Genomic DNA, 12,416 nt, shown 5'->3' with positions numbered 1-12,416 from the left:
TCCATTATCAGGATCATATTCTTATCCTCTTTTCGCAGGTGTTCGAAACGCATACTCCGATATCGGCAGCCAGTACATCATTCTGATTTTTACCGTACTATTTTTCCGGATAGACTACAAGCTGTCCAGTGAAACGTTTCTCATCGATTACTTCTTCGTATCCATACTGTACCGCAAGATTAGCGAATTCCTACTCAAGGTAAAACAACACAACTCTAATGTGTACGATCAAGTATTAACCATTTTCTTCTAACAAATTTTGCAGCTGCAATTTGTAGTGACCTACATCGCACCCTGGCAAATTACCTGGGGCTCTGCATTCCATGCATTTGCGCAACCGTTCAGTGTACCACACTCGGCTATGCTATTCCTACAAACTGCCATAAGTGCACTGCTGTCGACTCCTCTCAATCCTTTTCTAGGTGAGTGTTCCTTGATAGAAACGCGTCAAAAAATGTTTCTCTTTTACACATTTTGTCTCACATCATCCACAGGAAGTGCCATATTCCTAACGTCGTACGTGCGGCCCATCAAGTTTTGGGAACGGGACTACAACACTCGCCGGATTGATCATTCCAACACTAGGCTAAGTTCGCAGCTGGAACGGGATCTGGGAGCGGACGACAATAACCTGAATAGCATTTTCTATGAACACCTCACGCGATCGCTGCAGCACTCGCTCTGTGGCGATCTGCTAATGGGGCGATGGGGTAACGTTAGTCAAGGCGATTGTTTCGGTAAGCGTGGGCGATGAGTTTTGTGCTTTCTGTTGCATAATAACTCGTTTTTCGTCTAATTTTAGTATTGGCATCGGATTATCTTAACTGTTTAGTCCACATTATCGAGCTGGGAAACGGACTGTGTACCTTCCAGATGCGAGGTCTCGAGTTTCGGGGGACCTACTGTCAGCAGCGGGAAGTGGAAGCCATTTCAGAGGAAGTGGAGGAGAATATAGGTGAGTCGAGTCGATGTGGGACATTGAAATTTATAATGTATCACTTTGATCTACATTTTTGATTCATGTTACACGAAATATGATCGAATTCCATATACACTATTTGCCAAAAACGCGAAAGTTACTACAGAGATTCCTCTAAAGAATCTTGCAGACTTTTCTCAATGACGTACCATCAGTGCACTAGTATCCGCCCATGCCTCTATTTCCGCTCACTTGTGTAAAAATTTATTTTTCGTGTAAAAAACCAACATTTTTCGCACGGATAGATTCTAGCAATATTGAAAACTTTTAAATGAAGACGTCTGACATTATTTTCATTTGGTAAAAAAAATGTTTACGTTGAAAAAACTAGACCTCGTCAGTGTTGATAGACTCACACTCAAATCTCAATCAATACGGTCTCCCGTGAGAACCAACTTATTAGAGATCTGCTTCGCAAATCTCACGCTTGAGATTTTGACTCAAAATCACTCAATTAACTCACACCGCAAAAAATGATTCAATCGCAAAACCCGTCAAAACTCGTGAAACCCGAATGTTGTTGTTTACGTTAGAAAGGATTACTATAATTTTACTAGACTAACATGAAATTATTGCCGCGTGTGAGTAAACTGTGGAAATACGAGACTATGAGTCAAAAAGGTGAGCCAACTAATCCATGATTTTTTGACTGCTGAGTTGCGTTATTGACAACTCACGCATAAAAAATTTCAAGCGTGAGTTATGAGAAATTGAGTTTTTCACAACACTGACCCTGGGCATATACAGACAGCAGCATTGTGTTGCAGTGGTTATCTGCTCATCCCCGGAAATGGAAGACGTACGTAGCGAATCGTACTTCAGCAGTTTAGCCACGTGACCGTTGGAACCATGTACGAAGTGAGAACAACCCGGCAGATTGCGCTTCTCGTGGTCTCACACCAAGCGGATTAGTAACGCATCCTCTCTGGTGGCATGGACCTGATCAACTGAAATCGGAAGCTGAAAGCTGGAAGCAAGTACCAATCGAAGAAATCAAAAATGAAGATCTACTGGATTCACGACGGTTGAAGGTACTGCACTCTATATCTCCAACCATCCGAAAGAATTACGACATCGAGATCAACCTGCTAATCGTGCGCACGCTTGCGTATGTAATTCGTTTTGTATTAGCACTCAAGATGGAGAACGCGAATCTCGAGCCAGGACTTTCACCGAATGAGATCTATGACGCCAAGACTCAACTAGCTAGAGCGGCACAGTATGCATCATACCAGCAGGAAATTGAACTACTGTACAAGGGTAAGGAACTTCCATCTAAACACAAATTGGCTGCCCTTTACCCTTTTCTCGACAGCCAAGGGTCGATGCGCGTGGCTAGTCGGTTGCAAAATTCATCCTACTCGTACGACGTCAAACACCCAATCATCCTCCCAGCCAAGGTAACCGAGCTGCTGTTGCGCGACATTCATCTGCGCAACCTCCATGCGGTACCCAGTCTACTAACGGCAACAGTATTTGTGTATGTATTTTATTAGTAAAACACAAACCTGGTGGATTAACCTTTTGCCAGGTCAATCAGCAGTACTGGGTGCTAGGATTGCAATCAGTTTCACTGTTCAGGGATATGCTCTATGTGTGCGAATGAAGAGAAAGACAGTAGCACTCGAGCATTAACGCACGTCGGCGTGGTCAACGCAGGCCCTCTGAAAGTTCATGTATGTTGTGTTCGAGGTGTCAGGATTACCAAGGGTTACATCGTAGTATTTGTGTGCATGGCAACCAAAGCTGTGCACTTAAAGGTCGCTAATGACCTGACGAGAAACACGATCATCTGTCCCCGAAAGCGTTTCATCTCCAGGAGATCTCATATGAACGAGATATGGTCTGATTGTGTAACAAATTTTGTTGGGGCTGATTACTGATTGAAGGAGCTCCAATGTGTAAGACAGACTCACAACGAAGAGTCTAGTCGATTCCTTTCCAACTGGGGTATCAAATGGGTGTTTAACCCACCTTTGGCTCCTCATCGCGGGCCCATATGCCGCGGTGATAAAGAGCGCCCTCTTGGGCTTCGAAGCAGCAACTTATGAAGAAGACCTTTCAACAATTTTGACCAGTTGCAACCCAAACTCTGCTCGCGTCGGACGTACTTCTTTGTCTCTCTTGCTTTCGTTCGCAGTTAGTAGAAAATGTCCGGTACGCGGAAAAATACTCTAGTGGTAGACTTTAGTGTCCTCCCCGTTCACCCTGATGTGGCAAAAGTGAAGGATTTTTTGGAGAATGAAATAAAGCTCCAGCTTACGGACCTTAAAAGCATACAGTTGCATCACACGCGCAACTGTGTGCTAATAGAAATGAATTCGCAAGAAATTGTTGCTCGCTACCAATCCGAGCATAATTGGAAGCGTACAATGCTTTGTGGTAATACTAAATTTCGGATTCCTGTCTACATCGATTGTGACGCAGTGACGGTCCGGGTCCACGACCTCCCACCGTCGATGAGTCACGTTACCGTTGCTGACCACAGGATGAAATATGGAGAGGTAATCTCCATTAGAAACGAGAAGTGGAAGCACTACTTTCCCGGGATATCTAACGGAGTGCGAGTTCTTAGGATGAACTTGTTTCGACAAATTCCTTCCTTCATCACTATCGAAAACGAGCCTACAATGGTTTCATATATTAACCAGCCCAAATCATGTCAACGATGCGGGCAACCGTCTCATCCCGGCGAGAAGTGTCCAGATTCAAGTCCCACACCTCTTAATAAATCATCGCGAACAGCAACAACATCCAAATCGTCGGACGAGTTGTTCAATCAGGATGACTTTCCTCCGATTAACAACAGCCGACAAAAATCACCATCTCCTGTTCGTGAAAATGAGCCAGCAGATGCGAAACAAGAGAACGACGACGACAATAACGACGACTGGACGGTTGAAGACAATGCGTCAAACTCATCCACGGAACACAATTGGGCTACAAATAAGCGACGACGATCGAGGCGGGTCAACGAGAAGAATGAAACAAAAAAGGCTTGTTCTGATCAGTGTTCCCCAAACACTGATCACACTGCGACCGCTGTTTCATCGGAAGTTGAAAAGGGTTTACCGAATAATAAACAGAGTTTAAATTTTTCTATTCATAATAGAAGTTGAATATCGGCTCTGTAATGCTGAATATCGGCGTGTGAGCCTTCAAATAAATGAAATAGTAAAAAAAAAACAATTTTGACGCAGGTGGAAGCGTGCCTTAACTCACGACCACGGATTGAGGCACAGGTGGCTTAAGGTGTGAGAGGATGTTCGCGATCAAATTCCACTCTGCTCTATCACCCTCTCTATCGACAGCTCTACCCGCATCTGAAAGGAAATCACCCTTGCGCAACTGTCAGATTGTGCAAAAATTGTTCGAGAAAAAAATCACTAAAAATTCAAATTGTTCAAAAATGTTCAACCGTCATCATTACTGTATCAACCGTTCAAGAAAACGATTCTATAACATTCCCCAGAAAACCATTCCCCCGAAAACCATTCCCCAGAATTCCGTTCCCCAGAATGAATCATTCCCCAGAAAATCGTTCCCCAGAATGTAACATTCCCCAGAATTCCATTCCCCAGAATGCACCATTCCCCAGAAAGCCATATGAATATCCATTTTTTTTCTTTTTTTTAATTATTGTTTTGCGTGAGTCACTTATGTGGGGGCGCTGATTGCCGTAGCGGTAAACGCGCAGCTATTCAGCAAGACCAAGATGAGGGTCGTGGGTTCGAATCCCACCGGTCGAGGATCTTTTCGGGTTGGAAATTTTCTCGACTTCCCAGGGCATAGAGTATCTTCGTACCTGCCACCAGGCTTCTTCCTTGCTCTTGACTTATCCTCTTTCTCCCCCTTTTAATGAGAAAAGAGAAAAAGAGAAAAAAGAGAAGCGATTTTACCCACACACAAACTGAGCGTAGGAGCTCTGCGGGATGAAGAGTTGACACGTTTGTGGTTGATTATTTTCATTCCCACAGTGGTGAGGAGTTTGTTTTGACAACCTCAGTGCTTAAAAGAGAAAGAGATTATTTTCTCCCTTTCTCAGTTAGGGGGAGAGCATGTTTTCCCATTTCTCAGTTCGGGGAAGAGCATTTGCAGACAGCTCTTCGTTGTCTCTTTGTAGCTCTTTGCCCAAAAGGGCAAAGAGGAAAGCGAAATCATGCTCTTGCGTTGACGGAGAAACCAACCTCAGTTCATCCCAAAAGCAATGATGATGTGTTTGCAGAGCCTCGCAGTAAGCTAGAGCTGTCAAATGGAAGATGTGCGTTTGGATAGAGCCAACGTTTCTCTCCACTCTCTCAGCCACGGATTATTCAACCAACATCGAATGCTGACTCATAATTGTTGTGAGCGTACGAGGTCGCTCCATCTATCAGATCAAGATGAGCAAAATAAAGCCTGCCTGCCACACGATATACGCATGCAAAAATGGTCATTGGCATAGTAAGCTCTCAGTTAATAACTGTGGAAGTGCTCATAAGAACACTAAGCTGAGAAGCAGGCTCTGTCCCAGTAGGGACGTAACGCCAGAAAAGAGGAAGAAGAGTCACTTATGTGACAGGCTAAGGTCTGATGTGACAAAACAAATATGTAGGTAGGAGGGTTAGGGACATAATGAACACACGGGGCGAAATGGACACCCCCTTTCTCTCTGGGAATATGCATATTTCAGCAAAACTTTATAAACTGTACGAAATCTGTATTGTATATGAACGTTTTGACGGTATAAAAGTTTACGCTGTGCTTCATTTGTCCTCTGAAATTCTACTATATTTTTTCTCAGCTTCAAATTAGTTTATAAGCAAAGCAGAGGAAGCGGTGGATTTATTTTAGAGCAAAGAAGCATATTTCCATTCTATGTAAAATAAGCATTTACCTAATGTGTCCAATATGCCCCTAATCCCCCTATTCATGAGTATTTCGCATATTATTATAATACACCTTTCTTTTAATACATTCCCATAAAATATACAGACTATATGTTTATTTTTGCATATATAGTGATGCACCCTTCTTTCAGTATTATCTCATTAATGATATAGGCAAAATATATCGATGGAGAGCCCATATAGCAAAAGGTCACTTGGCATAAAATAATTTGGTATAAAGCCATTTGCCATCCAGCCATACTTATGCTCCTTCTTTTCAAAAAGGATGTTCTTCATGTCATGCCAAATGGTCATTGGCCAAATGACCATTATATCAAATGGTCCTTGATCATTTAATCAATCATGCCAAATGCCTTCTTTCCATTTGGTATCCTTACGGAACATTTTGTCTATATCGTCAACAGGATAAGACTGAAAGAAGGGTGTATCACTATTTTGTGCAAAATTAAACAAGTCATTTGTAATTTAGACTTGACGCAAAGAAGGGCGTATCATTTTAATGTGCAGAATAGTAAGTGCCAATAAAAGTGAAACTACTGTGATAGTTCATTTGCAAATGAAATTTGAATTATGCGTAAAGTGTTCATAATTAGCAGCACCAATGCTAATCTTCTCATGTACTTGTAAACAACTTTGTATGGAGTTTAATTTTCAAGTTTTTTAAATAGATTATTTCAAAACTTTAAAGTAGGTATATAATTTTCTGGGGAATGGTCCATTCTGGGGATTGGTTTTCTGGGGAATGGTTCATTCTGGGGAGTGAAATTTTGGGGAATGGTACATTCTGGGGAATGAGATTCTGGGGAATGGAATTCTGGGGAATGGGTTTCGGGGGAATGGTTTTCTGGGGAATGTTATAGAATCCAAGAAAACTGTAGCAAATAAAGTTGAGTTCGATTTGTTATAATTTAATCGGTTCGGGTTTTATTTTCGATTTGGTTGTGTTCCGCCAATCCAGTACAAAGTCCAAATAGTGGTGGTGCAAATAATGTCGCAACTTGCGATCGGAGCAGGATAGATCTTCCGCCGGGGACTAGCTGAGTGAATTGCGAAACAGCATCGACAAATGGTCGTCAGGGCGCCTGTGAACCGGAAGCTTCCTTCCATCGGAATCGCGGGACCGATCTCGGCATCTGCCCGGGTGGCTTCGGTTCAGGAGATATTCCGCCGCCGGGAAAATCTTCATCTGAGTAGGATAGATCCATACTTAGAAAACAATGAGAATCATTTTCCCAAGGAAGCTTGTTTAGTGTTGAAAAGTTATCGAAATTCAATCAAGAAGAATGAAAAACAAACCGCCCTGGTTTGTTGTACCATTTGTGAAAGCAACAACAGTTTCAAAGCTGAAAACATATACTTAGCAAATCTATCATTGAACATTCCAGTATCCTAATTGCTTTTATTTTCACAGGATGTTGCTGTTGTACGGTTGGTCACCTTCCACGGATGCTGAGCGCTAATGCTATGTTCACCACGCGCTGGTTGGCGTGGCAAGTGATGGCTTCCAAGTATGTCCTGGAAGGATACTCAATTTCGGATAATTCGGCGACCGCAACGCTGCAAGTTTTCGAGTTCCGGAAGGTTCTTATATCGTACTACGTCAAGGTATATCATCAACCATAGTAATCATTCAATCTGATTCAATGCGCCTAACATTTGATTTTCGATCGTTTCCAGAGCATAATTTATTATGCCATTCGCTCGCCCAAACTGGTCAACTGGTTGCAATCGCAAGCGATCGAGGAAGCCCTGGAGCACACCTTGGATCGGCAGTTTGTCGATTTGGATCCCGTGTTCAACCACAATCTCGATGACGACTACGACTTCCGTGCTGCGGGAGTGACCCGGGCCAGTTTCTGGAACGTTTACGGCGAGTGGATACAGTTCTGTTGCGAAAAGAAACGGCAACAGATGCAGACTGCACTAAACGAGAAGAATACTCCCAAAAAGAATCCGGTTGGAACATCTGGAGGGGCTACAACTACTGTGGCCGCTGCCACCACTGTGACGAACTCAGCAGCAAATGATACAAATGCCAAAGGAGCTGACGAAGAAACGACAAAAGACCAGAGCGAACAGCAAAGTAATAGTTCCAGGCCCAATCTCCCAGATCGCGGCGAATCGAGTACAAACGGAGCTGCGACTTCTAGTTCCGGCAATAATGGAAACTCCATTGCCGGAACGTCTAGTCAACCATTCTTCAGCTCGGTAAGTTGCAAATTGATCTTTCTTAAAATTTATCTTATTTCAATTATTTCAATATTCAATTCATCTGATTTCAGAGTCGAGAATCTTTGGTTACATCACTTTGTATGGCGTTGGCCTTGCTGGCTCGACGAACCTTGGCCACTGCCAGTCACAGTTCATCCTGTGGGGTGGAGTTTTTTCTCCATGGACTTCATGCATTGTTCAAGGGTGATTTTCGCATAACTTCAACTCGAGACGAGTGGGTTTTCGTGGATATGGAGCTCCTTCACGGAGTTGTGGCACCAGCTGTACGGATGTCTTTGAAGCTTCATCAAGATCATTTCCTTTGCCCGGACGAATACGATGACTACGAGGCCCTGTACAACGCTATCGATTATCATACCAAAGAGCTGGTCATTTCGCACGAAGCCGATCCATTGTGGCGAAATGCGGTGCTGAGGGGCACTCCAAATTTGCTCGCGCTACGTCACGTAATGGACGATGGATCGGACGAGTATAGAGTTATAAGACTGAGTAAGCGATTCCTAAGCTTTCGCGTCATTAAGCTGAATCGCGAATGCGTACGAGGTTTATGGGCAGGCCAGCAGCAAGAGCTAATCTATCTCCGGAACCGAAATCCGGAACGAGGAAGCATTCAAAATGCGAAACAAGCTCTTCGCAATATTATCAATTCGTCCTGTGATCAACCGATTGGATATCCAATCTACGTGTCTCCTCTGACGACATCCTACGCAGAAACAAATCCACAGCTGTGTCGCATCATCGGTGGTGAGATTACTTTGGAAAAGATTGTGGTGATGGTCAACGGCTTTTTCCATCGCGTGAGACAGCGTTGCCGCGAAGGGTGTAGCAGTGGAAGTGCAATAATAGACAACGAAATGGGGGAAATACAGGGAGTGTACTGTAATACCCCAACTCCTAATAATACTCTGTCGGGTACGGCCGGAACGTTGTCGTATGGTAGCCAAAATATGTCGCTTTCCGGGGCCGCGAACCGAGGAAGCCTTGCCAGTATCAACAAACCGACCAGTTCTACGTTGCTTGCTGGATTGTTGATTCGAGAGCGCGATTCTGAACGTGATGTTCTGCGTGATAGGGCCGGTGTAACGAAACGTAATTTAAGTAGTAACAGTAAAGATCGGATAGATCGAGCACTGGCTGCTTCCAAGAGGGAATCCTTCAAAGAAGCGCTGGCCGGTGGAAGTGGGTTGGGTGCAGCCGGGGTCGGAAGTAGCAATAATTCTAGTCTAAAGCAACAGGAGAGCGTAGAATCCACATCTGGGAATGCGAAAAGCAATGCATCATCGTCGATGAATCTGAACATGCCAAACACAAGTGCCACAACAGCTCCCACCAGTAGTTCTGTTATGTTGACGCTGTCGCCACCGTCCGAGAACTCGTACACGATATTTTCCATGACAGAAGTATCGAGCGCCGAAAGATTAGACAGCGGCGCGATGGCTACCGCAAAGGATAGAAGCAGTCGAGCAAACGATACGGATGAACAACCATCACAAACGCAGTGGATAAATGCTCCGCCTGTGATTGGACTCAACAAGAAAGTCATCATTGTGGACGCTGCGCAGGTGAGTTGAACTATTAGTAGGTACTTGCTTTACTGTTAAGGGGGCAGGATCCGTCATTGATTTCGGAGTTTTCAAAAGCAGTTTTTTCGCTTTAAATCAAGAAAACTTACAGGAGAATGTGTTCACTGTATTCTATTCGCCAACCGAAACACAGTGAACACAATTTCATCGAAAAATTTTCAGTTTTGAACATGAAAACTGCTTATGAAGTTTCGATGATGACGATGATTACGATGACGGAGCGTTGAGCGTTAACGGTTGTATTCGCATCATTTATTTTACTTTTCCAATTTATTCAATTATGGCTTTTTGTATTATCGACCTTTGCAGTCAAAATAAAGTTACCTAATTTGTTCAATATTTTCAGATTTACGACTGTTTGGATCTTGGACGGCGCATAGATGTTACATGGCCAAACGAACAGTTTCGCAGCTACGGTGGTCGGTCGTCCTGGAAAGACTGGCAACCGCAGGAAGGCATGGTCGGAAACATCGTCCACTACTGGCAACCGAATCATCCCGATCATCACTTCCGGTCTAACGTCAATCGTACTATCATGTTGATGAAGATCGGTGAACGCTATGTGCCAATCGGCGAGAAAGGCCTCAAAGAGTACAACACAATCGGTTTGGTGGCATCCAGTTCCGGATCGGGTTCGGGTTCATCTTCATCAGCATCGGTCGTTACAGGTTCGGTAAGCAAGCAAGCCTCAACGGAAGCACCTCCCACAGTCGAAAGCACAACGGTAAGTGAATCTTTTGCTAATGTTAGCAATCCGCAAACTACCGTGGATCTTGGGGAACAGTCGGAATGTGTATGTGACGATCCCAGTGCTACAACCACCAAACCGGATGCCCCATCCATGTCCTCCGATCCGACTCTAGTTTAGATATCTTTCCGTACACTCACAGAGAGACACAAAATCGAAATCAAACATTCGTACTGGTGATAGATATTTATTCCTCTTGTTCCAAGTCTTGTTGTTACCCTTTAGGAAACGTAGCGTGGACAACAGTGAAAACGTGTCCATAGCAAAGTCATTCGTAGCGTACATTTTACAAAATCACTCTTACTACACAGTTTTCTAATCGCCATGATAAATCCAAGACATTTTCTTCCAAATGTCGCCTTACTGTATGTTCGCTGGTGTGGTGAGCGAACATTAGAAAAAGAATAATCATCGATACTATTCAAAAGACTTTTTGGCGGAGTGGTAGAGTGCGTATAGCAATTTTTTCCGCTTCATACGAAATTCGGTTAGATGTTGAAATTTTAGGTTGTTAACAATTTTTGATTAAATAGTTATTTTTTCTGTTTTTTTCTCTTGTGCGCAATGGCCCGAATAGTAGTAAAATACTATCATTTAAATCAATACTCTTGAATGATCAAAAAAACGAGAGAGATGTTCTTTAGTTTATGCTGTTTAATCATTAAAACGAATAAAAGGGAAACGTCTTATGGTAGATAGCATAAAATGATCACGCGTCTTTGATGAAGCAAATGCCAATAAAGATCACATACATTTGTAAATTATGAATAGCGTTAATAGGAAGACAGTTCGAAACGTTGATAAAACTAATAGAAGGTAAAGTTTTATTTTTGTAAAAAAAAGATAGCTGATATTGTTTCTTTTGACTCGATAGGAAAAAAGAGTGAAAAGAATTTTAAATAGAAAAGTATAAGTTTTATCGCAAAGTGCTGGAGTGTTATTGTTTTCTCCCCTTTGTGGGTTTGTGCGTTTGCTGGGCGAATGTGGAACGATTGTGACTCTTGTTGTTCGGACTATGCGATAAAGGTTACTGCAAAAGATGAAAATGTGATAATTAAAGTAAGCAACTTTACCTACACTGAATTTATTATTAATGCAAATGATCAACAATAGACGCAGACAAACAGAGAGAAAGAGATCGTTAAATTATTGAAACAGATGTGTTGATATGGAAAATTACAGAAAATTTAAAATATCACAAATATATTGTAGAACTGGTTTAACGACAGCGCAGAAAGCTATTACAACAAATCACTGTAGTTAGAAATATTGAATATAATGAAGAAAGTTAGACAAAGTCGTTATTTAACTTCAATTCTCGCTTTTATTTAACGGAGAACTAATAGAACAACATTTTTGATCAAAAATTAGTGACCGGTTAAGCCTTTTTTAAATTGCGAATAAAACATAAAAATTCAAAATTGTTTTACAATGCTTGTAACTTCATTGTATCCGAAAGCCCGTCGTAGCTTTTGTAATGGAAGCGTAGCAGATCATAAAGTATATAGTGAAGCGATGCCGATGCTTAGTAACCAGAAGAACTGGAAACCTCTATTAGATACTAAGTAAGCCTTGATTTTCTACATGAATAAAACGTGATAAATTGTTAGTCACTTAAACCGACTAGACGCGTTTTCACTCTGCTCTATACCCTCCCAATAGGTTTGTGGGTCTCCATAGCAACCAGCCAAACAAAGTGAAAATTTGTTCTTCGCTGTGCGTACAGGGTGTCCGCAAATTATGGGAAAGATGATCTCGCATTCAAAACAATGAAAAATTAATGTCAATGTACGTTTTATAATACATCTATTGCGCATTTTTTTCACCACTGGACTATCGCAGAAGTTTTTACAAGTGCGGAAACGCTAATAAAAGTGCGCGATTGCATCAAATCGGGTAGGTGTCTTCGGGGGACTTATTCTTCGTGAATCAAAGATTAAGTGCTCTGAAGACACCAACAGGATTCAATGCAATCCTGCACTTTT

At 42.5% G+C, this 12,416-nt stretch overlaps 1 protein-coding gene across 2 annotated transcripts in view; it reads left to right on the top strand.

Moving 5' to 3' along the window:
- The window catches only part of LOC110679022 (protein pecanex), a 34,290-nt gene extending 22,438 nt beyond the window's left edge, over window positions 1–11,852 (top strand). For both annotated transcript variants that reach the window (XM_021852927.1, XM_021852928.1), the window contains exons 4-11: window positions 39–199; window positions 266–422; window positions 495–737; window positions 803–955; window positions 7,280–7,473; window positions 7,546–8,076; window positions 8,151–9,662; window positions 10,030–11,852. In XM_021852927.1, the coding sequence (XP_021708619.1) occupies window positions 39–199; window positions 266–422; window positions 495–737; window positions 803–955; window positions 7,280–7,473; window positions 7,546–8,076; window positions 8,151–9,662; window positions 10,030–10,551 (3,473 nt within the window). In that variant the 3' untranslated portion in view covers window positions 10,552–11,852. The remainder of the gene's footprint in view (window positions 1–38; window positions 200–265; window positions 423–494; window positions 738–802; window positions 956–7,279; window positions 7,474–7,545; window positions 8,077–8,150; window positions 9,663–10,029) is intronic.
- Window positions 11,853–12,416: the final 564 nt, after the last annotated feature.

This window comes from Aedes aegypti, chromosome 3 (assembly GCF_002204515.2).
Source record: "Aedes aegypti strain LVP_AGWG chromosome 3, AaegL5.0 Primary Assembly, whole genome shotgun sequence".
Taxonomy (NCBI): Eukaryota; Metazoa; Arthropoda; class Insecta; order Diptera; family Culicidae; genus Aedes; species Aedes aegypti.
The sequence above is the reverse complement of the archived record's forward strand: the minus strand, read 5'-3'. Positions and strand labels throughout refer to the sequence as shown.